General features: G+C 38.8%; 1 protein-coding gene across 1 annotated transcript in view; it reads left to right on the top strand.

The window, feature by feature from the left end:
* Positions 1 to 16,059, top strand: part of TAF3 (TATA-box binding protein associated factor 3) — a 118,071-nt gene that overhangs the window by 4,672 nt on the left and 97,340 nt on the right. Inside the window, exon 2 of the mRNA XM_071552847.1 lies at positions 6,610 to 6,852. Coding sequence (XP_071408948.1) covers positions 6,610 to 6,852 — 243 coding nt within the window. The remainder of the gene's footprint in view (positions 1 to 6,609; positions 6,853 to 16,059) is intronic.

Below are 16,059 nucleotides of genomic sequence, written 5' to 3'. Positions count from 1 at the left end.
TCTCTTGCTTTGGGTTTGCTCACTGAAAGTGGGGAAAGGTATTTTCTTCCCCCTCTATGAATGGAGAAAAGCACCACAAGTATCACAATCTTTTTGTTTCGTTTTTTTTTGTTGGTTTTGGTTGTGGGGTTTTTTTGGAGGAGAAGGGGAACGTCCTGTTTTCATGCCGGTGATGTGATATTTTTTTGTATTATCTCTCTTAAAATGATCCCAGTATTTCCTTCTTTATAAAGGTTTGTAAAAAGACAGCTTAATACTCAGTTGACATCTCCCTGCTTTTTCAGAATTGTTTCCTTTTGCTCCTTAACTAAGTTACTGTACAAACCCAGCTCTGGATGAATGATTTGAATTTTGCCATGGTTTTGCATAAGTCGAATTAATTAAATTCCAATTGTAGCATCTTTATTGTCAGTGTGTTATCTCAGAGTCAAACCAGTGGGGTTTGAGTTAGGAAGGTTGTCAGCTGAGGGACATAATCTTTGTGTTCCAAACTGAATGGATTTACTCTGACGTAGCTGAGACACTGTGGTATCGCTCTGTAAAGCGTGTCATCGCCGCTCATGTGTTTTCTCAGTTGCAGAAGAAAATGATGCCTCTCCCAGCTGTGTTAGATCTTTGTTCCAGCTGTTACATCCCATTAGGAGAGCTACATTCAAGATTTTCATTACTTTTCTGCTGTTGTTTCTTTGCATTTGCAGTAGCTGTAGTTGATGGGAGCTTCTGGAGCTGCAGAAGGAAGGCAAAAGGATTTGCAAAGCGGGTTTGAGATGTGTTTGATGCCGTGAAATGCTTCTGAATACTCTGTTGGGGGTGGAGGAGAGGGCGAACTTACAGCGAGAAAATCAGGGTTTTCCTCCTAAAGTACACCATATTATGCTGCTCAAATTTGTGGAAAGCTTGTAAGAGAAAGCCTATTCAATATGCTGTATGCTTCACACATGGTTTTTATCCTAAAATTTAAATAAAATATCTGAAAACCAGTGCTGGAGTGTGTAATTAAGGTATTGGGCTACAAAACAAAGGGACGTGGTGTGGTTTCTGAGAGTGGAGTTCTGCATTGTTGTTTGTTTTAAGCAGAGGTGAAAAGGGAAAAGTTCCCTGTTATGGGCCACTTGGTTTTGCACTCACATTTCATGTGGTTTGATAGAAGTCATGGCAGAGCTGGTCCTTTGGGTTATCTCCTCTGGATTTTCTTGTGGTTATTGGGTTTTTTTTTATATTGGAGAGCTGTCCAGGGAAGACAGACCAGTATCTGCTTTGTTTGCTCTGAATTCAGGTAATGCAGCCTGGCATTGAGATAGGGGTTTGTAGACATGCAGAACATGTTGAGTTTTACCTCTCCACACATCCAGTGAGGGAGTTCAGTTTCCAGTATATTTATGTGGGTGATGCAGTTCATGGGGGTGATGAAAGGAGGGTCGTGGTTTATGCCCCCAAAGCCTGATTTTTCTATTACATTGCTCTAAAAACCATCCAGATAGAAGATATTTAACTTCACTGAGGGCACCTGGCCAGCAGGACAGATTTAGACTATCTGCTACTAAAACTGAAAGTGCAATAACTGGATAATTAACTTTTTTTTTTAATCTAGAAGTGGGTTTTCCAATACTGTTTCCTTCAATTTTCAGTGTTGAGCATATGGTTGGATATACTATGATTTTATTTTTCTATTTTCTGCTGAAATTTGCTTACAGTGATGAAGTAAAGTTTGAAAGTTGGTCTTTGACTCCTTATTGTTTGACTACTTTTTTGAAGATTGTATGTAACCATAGAATCACAGAATATCTCAAGTTAGAAGAGACCCATTAGGATCACTGAGTCCAACTCCCTGCTCCTTGCAGGACTAAATACTAATTCTATGGACATATAAACATAATATAAATAAATTAATATATTGAAATTAGTATTAATAATGCAGCAGTGCATTTCTATTTAAAAGCAAGTTCTGATCTGGTGAGCACAACATTATAACTGGAGGGAAAATTACAGATCTAGCAAAATGTTTTGCCGAAATAGAACTGGCTCCAAACATGCTTGAATCTCACTGCAGAGTCTCCTTTAAGGGAAAACCAACTTACTGCAAATTTCTTGAGAGAATGCAAACAGCAGACCAATATTTTCATTGGGAATTACCACAGAGGAGAGAATTGACCTGTCATTGGCCAAATTTTTATTTCTTTCTAATTAAATGTCAAATTTACCTCATATATTTTTTTTATTTTTGTTCTTTTTTTTTTTTTTAGTTATTTCACTCTTACCACTGTACAGTAATAGTCTCTATCAAAGTGTTAGATTTTGATGATCAGTTTAAAAGAGCTGATTCCCTCTGCTGGTGCTGAATGACTTTGTAATGAATATCTATCCCAGGCCCATAACATTTGTTATAACAACTGTATTTCTTTATGTCCTAATAGCCTTAAATGTTGATATTTTTCAGCTAATTAACTTCTTACTGGCCACTGATAAAGAAGGTCAACATGTTTTTTTGCTTGACTTTTATGAGGTTACTGGGAGAAGGAGCAGACTGAGCAATAGTATCAAGAAGATGCTTTTGCCTGACTGGTAACTACATTAACAGGACCATTTTTCCCCACTTAAGTGCACTCAAGTAAGGCATCTATACTTATTAAATAACTCAGTGTGTGTGCTTCTGATAGGATTTGTGGATGCTGGATGGAAGCAATGTGTTGTCTTCCTGAAACAGTTATCCTGGAGTAGCTACTTGGTACACGGGTAGTTAATATGTGGCAGGCTGTGTGATGTGCTGGAGCACAGGGAGTCTGTGATAGAGCCTGTAATTAAAATACCAAGGAGCTATACCTAATAATTTGCTAGTTAAAATAAAATTTTAAGATATTTCTTTTATAGCAGCTGTGTGGGGGAATGCTGATATATTTATAATCCATGTACACGTTGCATGGGTGGTGACTCATTAGTTTTTCTCAGTATATTTGTTACAGAACTGTAGTTACTTCCTTTAAGAAGCCTGGCATGAAACTAAAAGCTCTTCTGTTCTGTGCTTACTCACTTGTTAAATTTTCACTGATTCATATGAACTCTGGGCCAGGAAGGAGGAGATGATGGGGGTGAGTTTGACAAAAGCAAATCAGCTATTCCTGAGACTGAATTTAAGGAAACTGAGGCAGTTCTCTGACTGCCCCCTGACCCCTCACAGGGCCTTGGATGATGTGACCACTGGTCAGCTTGTTTGGATGGAGGAGTTCTCATGACTTTTGCAAAAATAACTAAATTTTAGTAGCTTCTAAAAATTCCTTTCCCCCTTAACCCAAAGCCTTGCTTGCCTGGGAGTTTAGTGCACCATCCTCATTCTGTTTGGTTTAGTTTTCCTTGTGGCCAGGTAGGTCCATCTGCAGGTGATGGTGAGCAGCAGGGTTGAGGGCTGGGTGACTTTCCACCCAAATACTCAGCTCTGCCTGGATTCTCTTTGCCCCTTGTTTTGGTGCTGTACTTCTTTGGAGTCCATTTCCGTGGCAGATCCCTCCTCACCCAGAATTCCTTCTCATGCACAGGGAAGCTGAGAGTATTGGAGCTGCAGGGGTGTTCCCACAGCTCTCTGGTGAGCTGTTTTGAGACCAAATTGTCTTAATTTAGCTCTGCTGTTGCCACAGCTCTGCCACTTCTGGAGCACAGTTCCATTCAGAGAGAGAGAACACCTTTAAAACTTCTGAGAGAGGTATTTGCTTAGTTCACCATTTGCAGGGGAAGAAAGAAAGTTGAAACTTGCTGGATGAGTTATTCCCATGTCCTTCCATCTCTTCCCAGTCCTGGACAACAGATAGTATTTAAAGTGTTGTGGTCTAAGGAACAGCAAGAGACTGGAAACCAAAGCTCTGAGGCTGTTTGTGATCTGGCACTAACGTGCTGTGTGACATTGGATTAATTATTTCACTGGGAGGCTTTAACATCTGAATTTTTAAACTGAGGATAGCACAGATATTTGAACACTATTGAGATAAGTTCAGTATGCACAGATTAAACGTTTCTTTGGCACCATTTACTTACAGAAAAAAGCCTAAGACTGAATGAAACACCAGGAGTGTGTTAATGTGTTTGTCAGCATTCCCTTCCATGTGTTTGGCTTCTGCTATTTTAGTGATTTTTTTTTTATTAAACCTGAGAGAGAAGAGGAATGCTAAACTGTTCAAATAAAAGTGTAAAGCCTTTATTTGATGTAACACCTGGAGTTACATTTAATGCATTTTTGTACTGTGTATATTTCCAATTGATAACTGTTTTGATTTTAAATACAGATATGGAGACAGACCTGAAACTTTTTTCGAACGCTTTTATCATTGAGGACACTCTGTCTTGAAGGGTTAACTGCTCCACCTTTTCATCCTTCTGACAAGTTGCAGGTTTAAACATTTTTTTAAACTTTTAATCAGTCTTATGACTTGGCATTGTCTCTTTGCAGGCTAATGCCAAAGCTGCAGAAAAGCTGAATCTTCTTTGGGGGTTTTTTTTGGTCACCTTTTGAACCCACTTTCTAACACATGTAATTGTTTCTTGATATGGTTGTTAAATATTTCTATGCTTCAGTTACACTTAGTAGTTTCTTCTCTACCATATGTTCTTAAAAAGCAGTTGGAGGAAGAAATCCCTTGTAGCATTTATCAGTTGCTGGTCACGTTGGTATCCTTTTTTGGAGGTTAAAAAGACCACGTGCAGCTCTAGGAAAAAACTTTGAAAAGTTTTCCCCAAGTTTTTCTTTTTACCTGTTTGTCAAACTTGTATCTGTTAAGCCTTGACACCTTTAAAAGGATCAGTAAGTTTGCAGGCATCTTTGTAGCCCAAAGAGCAACTAAAAGTGACCACACAAAATTTCTTCGCTCTGTTAATTACATAAATTTAATTTTTGAAGGATAAAACACTCTTCTGCCTGCCTAATGACTACAGGGATCTCATAACTACTGCAGAGGGATGATATCCTCCTGTAATTATGAGTATGCAAATCTCCAAGTCTGTCCCTTGAGTCTGCAGAAGAAACTGGTGTTGCACTTGTAACAAATATTACACAAACTCTGAGATGGTTCTGGTCATGCAGAATTCACATTCTAAATACAGATGGGTAAAAACAGGGATAACTTGCCTGATCTCCCTTTTAGCTGTGGAAAGAATTAAAACACAAGCAACTTGCCCAGAGTCACACAAGAGGCCAGTGTTGGAGAGCTGCGAATCAAACCCATAATCTGAGTATTATCTTTATCTTCACCACAAGGCTAAGAAGGGAAATTCTAGAACAAAATTCTTATTCTCTAAATGTACCTGCAGGCGTGAGTTGGCTGGGGCTTTGAATTCATCCAGTGATGTGAGAACCAGCCTGCTCCGGCTTCCAGATAAACCAAGACGAGATTAGGTTAAAGGACAAATAAAAGAGCATCCCCCCCGTTCTCCAAAGCTGGGGCTCCACAATAGCGATTGTGCTCCTTCAATAAGCACAGGCTGCTTTTCCATAATTACTTTTTAAAGTAAATCACAGCTTATCATCATGTAGGGATGTAATATCTTCATAAGCCAACTCTACAGAATTGTAATAATGCAGTATCATTTTATTGAATTAAAAATCATGTTTGGGGTTTAAGGCTTTTTTTGTGTTTTATTGTTATTATGTAAAGTTAGGACCAGACTTGAAGCAGTGCCTTGGCTGCCTAAGCAAAAGGTGTGTCCAGTTCTCCCTCCGGAGGCCTTCAGAGGGATTTCCCTCTGTCAGGTCAGGGAAACTGAGATACTTGACAGACTTCTGCACTGTATAATTTAAATTTTTGAGCCAAATTACTTGTGTAGTGCAAAACTGCATCTTCTTTTGGAATGTTTTCTTGGAGATCATATTAAAAAAAAATCCCAACTGCCTGGCCAGGAAGACCTCATTTTGCTTTTTGTAAAGAAAATAAGATTTTTGCTGTGGAATCAAACTTAAGTTGCCACCCAGAAGATCAGTCCATGAAGTTTAATGTAAAATGCTCTCTCCTCATCAGACTACTACTTAATATTCCTCTCTTTTATCCAGGAGATTTATCTAACAAGTAGGTGAAGTGGCTCATAGTTTTAAGAAGCCTGAAGATTTCATCTGGTGGAAAGATACTATGTGAAATACTCTTGTTATCAAGAGATACGTGAGACACCTTTTTTTTTTTGGCTCTCTGTAAACTATAGTCAGTTCAACAAAATGTAATTGTTCCTTTTCCTAGTTGAAAAATTATGTTTGATCTGTCCCATATTGGTAAAGGGCATTTTCTGCATATTAAGGGCTTGTTTTATTAATCTGAATTTACATTAAGAAATTCAAAACTGTCCTAAGTGGTGTTGCATGATGTCAATTGACTGTTGCCAGGTAAAGCTGTTTGTTGCTACTCCCTCATTTTTGCTTGATTTGCTTCCTGAGGTGCAGTTCTTTAATGGTATGATTTGAAACAAAAGCATATGGGTCAAAACAAAATCATCTTGAAAGTAAACCAGGTAGAACTGTTGGGCAGTATTTTACCACCCTTAACTGGTGAGATGTGAGACTGTACTGTCTAAGAATAGATCCGGTTTTTTAATCTGGATTCTTGCAGAAATATTGTTCTTCTGTTTGTATTTTCGTTCCAGATGGCCGCACAGATCCAATTTTGGATGACGTAGGCGATGCCTTCAAGCTTATGGGGGTTAACCTGCACGAGCTGGAAGATTACATACACAATATTGAACCTGTCACTTTTGCACATCAAATCCCTTCGTTTCCCGTCACCAAGAACAATGTCCTGCAATTTCCCCAGCCTGGAAGTAAGGATGCGGAGGAGAGGAAGGAATACATCCCTGATTACCTGCCACCCATTGTCTCCTCTCAAGAAGGTGCGCAATTAATCCTTTGCTTTAAGTTTTGGTCCCTGTGTTTGCATCTTTCTGTGCATCCCTGAGCAGCTGGAGCGGTGCTGCCCCTTGGCAGTGACTCAGGAAGGACCCACGGGGTACAAAACAGGTGGCAGTGCTGTGGCAAGTTTGTTTCCCACTCTTTTATTTTCCTTCCAGATTAACTCCTGTCAAAAGTTTACTGTCTCATAATGCATGTCTCCTAATGTATTTAATTTTCAAGTTTTCAGGTGACTGTAGAAATTAATGCTTTACTTTACTTTTCTGTGCCAGCCTCCCTCTTACACGTACTGCAAGAGCTTCTGTAACCTGGTAAAAGTAGAAGGAAGGCTGGTGGGACTGGCAGAGCGTTCCCCTCTCCTAACAGCTGTTTCTTCTTCCTTGGAACAAATTTCCCCCAAAAACCCCCAAACCAAACAAACAGAGAGACCTTTTTTTCTGGTTGAAATAAATTCAGCTTTAAATACGGAAGTAAGAGTTGTTTAAAAGTGCTGTACTTGTTCTTAGTTCTCTTTGCTAACGTTGATTAGCATTTCATCATCCCTGTTCCAGCTGCTCTTTCCCTTTCTTGTCACACAGAAGCAGGGCTTGAGGAAACAGTGAAACCAGCTATACAAATGCTATGAGTTGCAATTAGCCTGAGAATTTTAATGGTGGCAGTGGAAAAATCAAAAGTTTTCTCTGTTTTTCAGCTACATGAAACTTGATTGCTAATAAGGTAAACCTTTAAGAAACATGACCTAGTCTAACTTTCCCTCTGAAATGTGAACAGCACACAACTGCACTTTGTGTGGAAATAAATATATGTTAGCTTGTGGATTTGGTATGAAAATCCCAGGCAAAACTTGATTTTCCAAAAGAGTGTAATGAACAGGTGCAATCCTCACAAGATACATAATTTATAATTTCATCGTGACAGAATGGATATCATGCTCTATTATGTGTATTATTCTTTTCTAACAACTAAGGTCTCAAAGTCTGGATGTTGGAATAGGTGTAAAAACTGCTCAGTGTAAAGATGAACATAAACAGCATCACCTTATTGGGTAAGGAAATCCGCTGCCAGTGTCACATGGGGCAGCATTCCAGGGATTTCTCAAGCTGTAGGAAGTGTATGTTCAGCTGGATGGATGCAGTTGCTCTGTGCTCCAGTTAAGTGGAATTGTAGTCAGGAACAGGTAACTGAGCTGTAAAAGGGCTGTCAGGTACAGTGGGTTGAGTGAACAAATATGCTCATTCCAGTAACAAGGTGAGGACTTACTCATGCTGGTGAGTATTTCTAAGGCTCCTTAGACCTTAGTTTTCTGTTTCCTTTAGCTTTATTTTATAGATCAACAGGATTTCAGTTTCTCTTGCCTTAATACAACCCAGGAAGTGGAACTGCTGTTCAAAACACCAATGTTTTCTTAAAATGACAAGGAGATCCTAAAGTCTGACTTTTGTGAAGGTTGTTAAAAGGGTTGTTTTTAAAATCTAACAATGAACTCTCTTAAACCAGGAAGAAGCAAACAAAACACAAGTACTGTGTATGTAGACAACATTTGTAAGGGAAGAGTACGGAGCAAGAGGACATTGAATAGGGATTTTAGCACCCTGTTCTGGCTTCCTTCTTTAGCCTGATTTCTCAGGAGGTAAACAAACACCATTATGTCAGAGAAATCTGTCATCTTTGAAGTGTAACAAGTTACCCAGCATTGTTACAGCTGTTTGGTTTTTTTAAACTTGGAAATTCATAGTTTCAATATGCAAGACAAGTCAAATCCAACAAGGCTCAAATCAGCTACAGAGAAATATCTGAATATGGGGAGGGAGAGATGACTGTTCCAGACTCAGCCTGGGAATACAGGACATACAAAGAGAGGCTAAAAATTGAAATGGGGACAGTTGTGCCTTTTTATTTTTTTTGGTATATGTAACTTTTTATACTCTTACTCTTGCAAGTTAGATCCAGCAGCTAGATTTTAGCAGTCCTTATAAATAATGTATGAATCCTTTTAACACCTGAAGCAAGAAGATATTATTTCCAAAGTTGGACAAGAACCAGGAAAACTTCTGATGCCTAAGGCTAGTGTATCAGACCTATAGACACAACTTCAAAAAATGAATGTGGTATTTTTTTAAATGGAAATCTAAAGCAAGCATTAAGTACAGCTGCTGAATGCAGATTTAGTGTAGTTGATTTAAAATTCTTACAGTTGAGGATATTTTAATCTTGAATTAAATGTTTTCTGAAAATGCTGTTCGTATTTTGTGCCCTACGGTTTGTTTCTGAAAGGGATGAGGTGGATCAAGAAACTCAGTTGTGTATGTTTTGTTCTGTTACTCCAACTAAAATTTTGATGAAAAACTTATTTTTGCAGATTAAGGGAATGCATTGTGAAAATACTGAAGAATGGCAGCAGCTGTTTAAATACTTTGCAATGCTTGGTAGAGTAGAAAAAAGTCATGCTGGTGCTCAGATTGTGCAGTCCATAATATTTGAGTTGCCTTGAGTAGGCAATAATTAGTAATGCAGGAAGGCTGTGCACACTGGAGTGTGTAATGTCAATCTTTCAGTCACTTAAAGGGATTGTCAGGAAGACTCGTTATGTCCTGTTTTATATCAAAGCCCAGAGCTCAGCTCATGTTATTAATCTGTATTTACAGATAGGATTCTGAAATTACTAGTGCTGATATATTTTAGGAATAATGTAGCCATGACTTTAGTAGGAAAAAGCTTTCTTTTATACTTTGTTACTTTAAAAACCAAACCAAAGCAATGTTCAGTCTGCACCATGACCAGTAGGTGTTGCTACCCTCCTTCCCAAAAGTCCTTCTGCACATGTAACAACTTCTTATTTCCACTTAGTCTAGAACTGCGGGTGCTTCAGAATGTTAATAGTGTGCCCAGCAGCTCAAGCAATATCTTAGTTATCTTTGCCAAAGAATCCACAAAACCAAAGAGTCCTTCCAGGCTGAGAGGAGCTGTTTCCATCATACGTACTCAGTAGTGAGAAATGCTGAGAGACCTCTGATTGATTCCTGAATTCCTGAAATTGTGGGGGAAAGGAAGGCAAATAAGTTTTCAAGATCTGTAATTTGTGTTGGTGAGACCTTCAGTTCAGGGGTGCAAGTTTTGTTCCAAGAAGGCCGAAGATGTTTTCTTGCCTTAAGTATGGAGTGCAAGCACTAACCAAATGCTTGCACTGTGAGGATCTGCATATATAATTCTATATATTATAAAACAATCTGACTCAGTATTGCCATGGAAAATGTTGGGGTTTTAGCAGCATTTTTACAAAGGACACTGAAGGGATAATTTTATGCCAGTGTATCATGATGTTCGCTGTCTGCCTATTTTTAATTAGTCTCTTTTTGTTTTTTGAGTTAGTTTAGCACTGTTGTCACTAAAATGTCATGGTAAACTTGTAAGACAGATTAAAAAAGGAGAAAAAAATAAATTAGTTGCAAAACATGATGGTCATGCTTTATTTCTTGTGCTTTAATGCAAGAGAACATACATTTTGCAATAATAAATCAACTTCATAGAATTTGTTGATTGCATTTGAAGCAAAGCAGCACGTCTGAAACTAGGCCAGCTGAGAAAGTCTAGATACTTTTCTACAGCTAATAATAATCACTATTACATTTTGTGATACTGTTGAGAGCCCTGAGTGCTGATGCCTTAAGAATATGTATTCTCCATGAGTAAAACAGAGAAAGGTGAGATGTGAATCCTACTGTGCCATGGTGACCTTATTTTTAAGCTTCCTGAAATGAATTTCTACCTGTGCTTGGTGCCTCTTGTTATTACTTCATTTTAAATAATAATTTTTAATATTTTTTAAATAACCACTTTATGTCAACTGCTCTCTTTTTCTGACTTTTTAAAGTCACAGGCAGCTCACCTCTGCTTTTCTGACTGCAGGACTGAGGAAAACATTTTGGTTTTGTGTGTGCAATTCTGATCATAGTCTGTGGTATTTGCATTAGAGTCTCGTTTCTCTCTTACGCTGTAATTGTGCTGGTCAGATTAGCACAATATGAGGGAGAAGACATGAGAGTCTCTTCCCACTAGTTTAGATATTTTGTGGGGAAAGGAGTAGCTTTTAGGGAGAGAAACTTCCTCCTCTGTTCTAGCTTCATTTTTTAAAGTCCTCTGCTTCATACCCTTTTGCTCCTACTTCCTAGAGGTTCAGCTCTTTTTCCTTAAAGGTGGACTGGAAACAAATGTCATTTTTACCAGACATTAAATTTTTTTGTCTTTCATCCCTGGCAATGTGGGCTCAAGCACTGGTGTTGTCCGGACAAGTTCTTGGCACAGTTTACAAATTCAGATTTATTTGTAGCCTTTTCTGTCAGAGCATTTTATTTCCCTGTCAGATCAAAGCATAAAATTGCTGATCTTCTTACAATCCTGCCTCTTTGCTGTTGATGTGATGTTAGGACCTATTACCTACCAAAACCTGATGCTTCCAGCCACCTGGAAGCATGGAAACCCAGCTGTCAAATTAAACATCATCTCAGCAAATCTCTAGTTTTTTCATGCAATCGTAGCTGCTGAAAATCTCATTTGAATTGAAGAGAATTGGGGCTGATGGTCAAGTGAGGTGCTCATCAAAAGAACATATTTCTGTGTCTTGGTTCTACAGGTGCTAGAATTGTAATTGTGTAAAGCATTAAGCATCAGGGTGACATAAAGCATTAGTGTCAAACTCCAGTGGGAGATAGATCAGATTTTAAAATTGCCACTGTCTAGCAGTGCCTTCTGTGGCCGTGATCCAGAACTGAATGTAGCAAGCCTTGGATCTCAAACCAGCATAATTTCAATCTCTGATTTCTTCAAGGGTTTAACAAAGCCAATCCCCCTTTGTAAATCAGCGTGTGATGGGCTTTAAAAGGGATCCTGGGTTATCCACTTTGCCATTTTGGTAACTCAGGTCTTGCTGCTGTTGTTTTAAATCCTTTCTGCCTTTCCCCAGATCTAGTTTAACCCCACAGACCAACCCCTCATTCCAGCAGCTGCACTGATGGTTTAAAAGCAACAATGATCTTTTCAACAGAGCGTTTTTACTTGATTAGGAAACCACCACTCCTGCACAAACAGGTGCTGTGTAGTCCACCAGTTTGAAGAGTTAAAGCCCTGCCAGACTGTTTGAAGAATTAAGCCCTGGCTGCTCACCGTGTCTGGTTGCTGATATTCACAGGCATCCTTGAGCTGTCTGTGCAGTGTGCTCAGAGTTAGACTCTGATTGCTTTTGTGAGAATGAGCCTCCACATCTGCAGCAGCCCAGCAAGGAAGGAGCAACAGGAGAAACAGACAAAATGAGAAAAGCAGCCAAGCTTGAGATGCAGCCAGAAGAAAGGCATTGGGAAAGAGCCAATAGGAGAGGCAGGTTTCAAAGAAAAAAGGAAAATAGGAGACGGGAACAAAAAAAAGTGCACAGAAAATGTGCCTGGTTTAAATCTTGCCATTAGACAGAAAAATAACTTCTCTCGAAGGTGTGCTGATAAAGCTGTAATTGGGAAGACAACTGTATCTTTACCTTTTCTGAAGAAGTTGTATCATAATCAAAGCCATAATTTCCAGTGAAATCCTGCAAGAAAGGATTTAATGAGGAAGTTTTCTTCTTTTAAAAAAAGCTTAAAATGGGAAGTTAAATAGACTTTCACTGAAGAGCTTCATTTAATTTGCAGCGCTTGGGGAAAAATAATCAATGTAATAAGTGCCATAGTAAAACTTTATCCATGGCACAAACCAAATCACATAACTGAGTTTTGGGGACTATGGAGACAGAGTAGAGAAAATTTTATATTCTGTAGGAGACGAATACCTAACTTCTAATAATTCATGTCTGGGGAAAAAAACCCCTCAGCTCTTGCTGTTTTTTTAAGAAACATAATGGCAGCTGAAAGGAGGGAATAGAGGAAATGGATTAAAAGTGTTTGTTTTGATTTTTAGGAGAGGGCTTGTGATAGATTTTCCTACTTTTGTTTATTGGGGTCTTTTTAAGTGTTAATATCCTTCAAAATAAATAAACCAGCTGGAACCTGGCTGTACCTGAAGAAGCAAATCAGAAAATAAGTTTCATAAAGATGCTGCCTCCATTTTTTTTTACAAGTAATAGTGAGGAGTTAGAAAACCAACTATAAAAATTCAGCATTGTGAAAATGTATTGCTTTTGCTTCTTTAGCTATCTGGCTTTATTTGCTGCATATAGCAAATGAAATGAAGCTAACGTGACTTCAAGGGATATTGTCCTTTTAAAACCTTCTCAGAAAGATTTTTCTGGTTTTCAGACCTGTTTAGATAACTTACAAGTTGTTAGTGATTCTTAAGGACTCAAAAATAAAAACTGCAAAATGCAGAAGTTGACTGATAAAAGCCAGCCTTTTGCAGTAAATTATTTACATGCAATGGGAATGAAAGTCATGGATCCTTTCACTGCATTGTGATGTGCAAATTGCAATTTTGGTTAGAATAAAACTGAAGGAGAAAATGGGACTTTGTGATAAAAGGATTCTATTGTCTTGTGTATTTTGAACAGAAATGCTGTCATGATTTTAATTTCCTACTGATCCTTTTTCAGCAAAACTTTTGTCACTTGTCTTGACTCGTCACGTCAGATCAGTTTTTTGCCTTTTCTGACAATGTGTGACTTTGTTTAGTGCCTGCATTGCTTCCTGCACTGTCTACTGCTCCTGTGCTCGAGGATTTTATTTCAGCTGGATCATCAGACACCTTTGTGCCTTTGAAAGCATAAGTTTCAAATTAGGTTATCGTCTGATAGCTGGGTGTTACTGTTCTCAGGCCTCTCAGACTTTCCCTGACTGCCCCGAGTATTTTTGGGGACTCGAGAGGAGGGAGTGGGAAATGGAAAGTCTGGCCACTGCTTAAAGCAGGATAAAAGAGAAGCACAACTGGCCTACAAGGGCTGACCTTCTTCACACTGGAGCCTTTCCTATTTTTCTTTAATCAAATGCTTTTATTTTTTTCTCTGACTTCTGCCATCAAGGATGCTTTAACTTAATGAAAATGTCAGGGATTACTAACAATTCCTGGCACTTAAAAAACAAATAAAAATTATTTTAGCTACTGGGATAAATGCCACAAATTTGATTGTTTGTTAGCCCCCCAAACAGGAATTTGTGCCAAACTTTCAGAGCAATGTCTCATAACTCAAGCACTCCTTAGTTTTGTGCTGTATTTGAGAGGATTATTTGGGAAGGACATGGAAGTAGAACATGTTGGTTGAGACTTTTATGTGTGTGTTTGATTTTGAGACATGTGGCCTTGAGTGTCTCCAGCAATGCCAGGATCCTCCTGGTCCTGACTAGCAGCTGTGGCATTTACATGGACCCAGGAATGGTCCACACCTGGAATTCAAGAGTTGGCCCTCCAGGCAGCTGATCTGAATAATGCAACTGCCCAGAGAAGAGTTACTGGCAGAGTAACTTTTTCAGTTAAACCCTTCTGAAGTGTCTGAAACATTTCTTTCCTCCTGTGGAAAATATCCACGCTTGGAGCTATTTGTGAGAATACATATTGCATGGTGTTTATGTGCACATTGTCAAGCATATCTGAGCCTAACCTTGATCTCAGCATCAGAACAAGCCGTTGTCTAGACAAAGATCATGGGTGGATTATGGGACCCCGTATCTCTCTTGCATTAATCAGGTGAATGACTCATTACGAGCTTCAGACAAGTAGAGTCCAGGTTAAGACCAAGGAATTATGCCTTCTAATTTTTAAAATTATGACTAAGAAAGCTCATTTGAATTATTTGCCTTTTGCCACACACAGATAGGCACTATAACTTTACCATAAAGCTCTTGATTGCAGCGTCTTCTTAGAATGGGTAAGGCTGGAAGGGACCTTAGAGATCATCATCTTCAGTCTTCACCTTTGGTACATGTTCCTGTTTTTTCCAACTCTCAGCTAAGGGCAATATTAGTGAGTGGGTAAGTCATTAGGAAGGGATAACTTATTTTTGTGTGTAGGCAGTTCTACTTCATTCTGCAAGACTCAGAAATGTGAAGTTGGATGGGTAACAGAGTTCAAATGAGAAGGCATTTGGAGACATGACCCTGGTTCATGTAGCCAGACTCTTGGATAATTAAAGTTTGTCTTTAACGGTGTTTTTTGGAATCTTTCATTTTTGTAATTGCACTCATTAGAAACATTATTGGTTTTCTGATGACTTGACAAGATGGTATTTTTATGTATTTCTCTAGTTTGGTTTCTGTTTCTTGGAGCAGCTGTGTACGGCGTGACTGGGTAAAACGTAACCCTGTGTTCATGTTGTGTATAAATGTGCATTGTTTGGGTCGGTTAAGCAAAGCCTACCATGGCATACCTGTGTTTTTGAGGAGCAATGTCAAACTTGAGCAGGGCTGGATCTGGCTTGTACTTAGCCCAAGGCTGGAAAACAGTGGGTCTTCAGGTGGTAACACAGAAAGTCACAAATTTCTCTGCCTTGGTTTGAGATTAATGTTTCAATCATGGTTATAAGCTGTGACGCCAGAGGTGGTATTTTATATGGAGAGATAAATTGAAGTTCAACTCTGCGTGTGTATGTTTGAAACAGGTCGATAACAATTTAAATGGCCTTTATTCTGGCCACTTTACAATCTGCAACATTATGCTTAATTTATTTTCTTTGGTGAACTTGTTTGGCCTCTGCATTCGCACTGTTGATGTCTGTTGCTTTCCCATTCCAGAGAGTTGTGTTAAAGGAAGACTCTGTGTTTCATGTGTATTCCTACGGTTGGGATGGAGCATACTTTTCTTCAAACGTTATGAGCTCTTTTCCCTGAGGGGAGGAGGATGGTACTGATTCTGTGTGTCAGAGAGGTACAGCTTAACAGATTGGCCAAATAATCCATCCTGAACTGGAGAGTGAATAATTTTAATACCCCTTATCTCTCATAGATTTTTATGGATATCCATCTCAGCAAACGAACTTTGCATTTCTAAATATTTAGAGCAGCATGTTCGTTCAGGTACAGCATACTTGGATCTTAATATTCTCCAAGTTTCTCCATGTTTCTCCAGGTTTCTGTGCATGTGGAACTTTGATTCCAGGCTTATTTAAACAAGTATTTTATGCTTGTGTGTGGACTACGCTAATTACCTCTGACAGTCACAACTGGGAATAGCACAGAGGAAATAATAGTTCTTGACCAGTCGCTAAAACACAGGAAGTCCTG

This window comes from Pithys albifrons, chromosome 3 (genome assembly GCF_047495875.1).
Source record: "Pithys albifrons albifrons isolate INPA30051 chromosome 3, PitAlb_v1, whole genome shotgun sequence".
Classification (NCBI taxonomy): domain Eukaryota; kingdom Metazoa; phylum Chordata; class Aves; order Passeriformes; family Thamnophilidae; genus Pithys; species Pithys albifrons.
The sequence above is the reverse complement of the archived record's forward strand: the minus strand, read 5'-3'. Positions and strand labels throughout refer to the sequence as shown.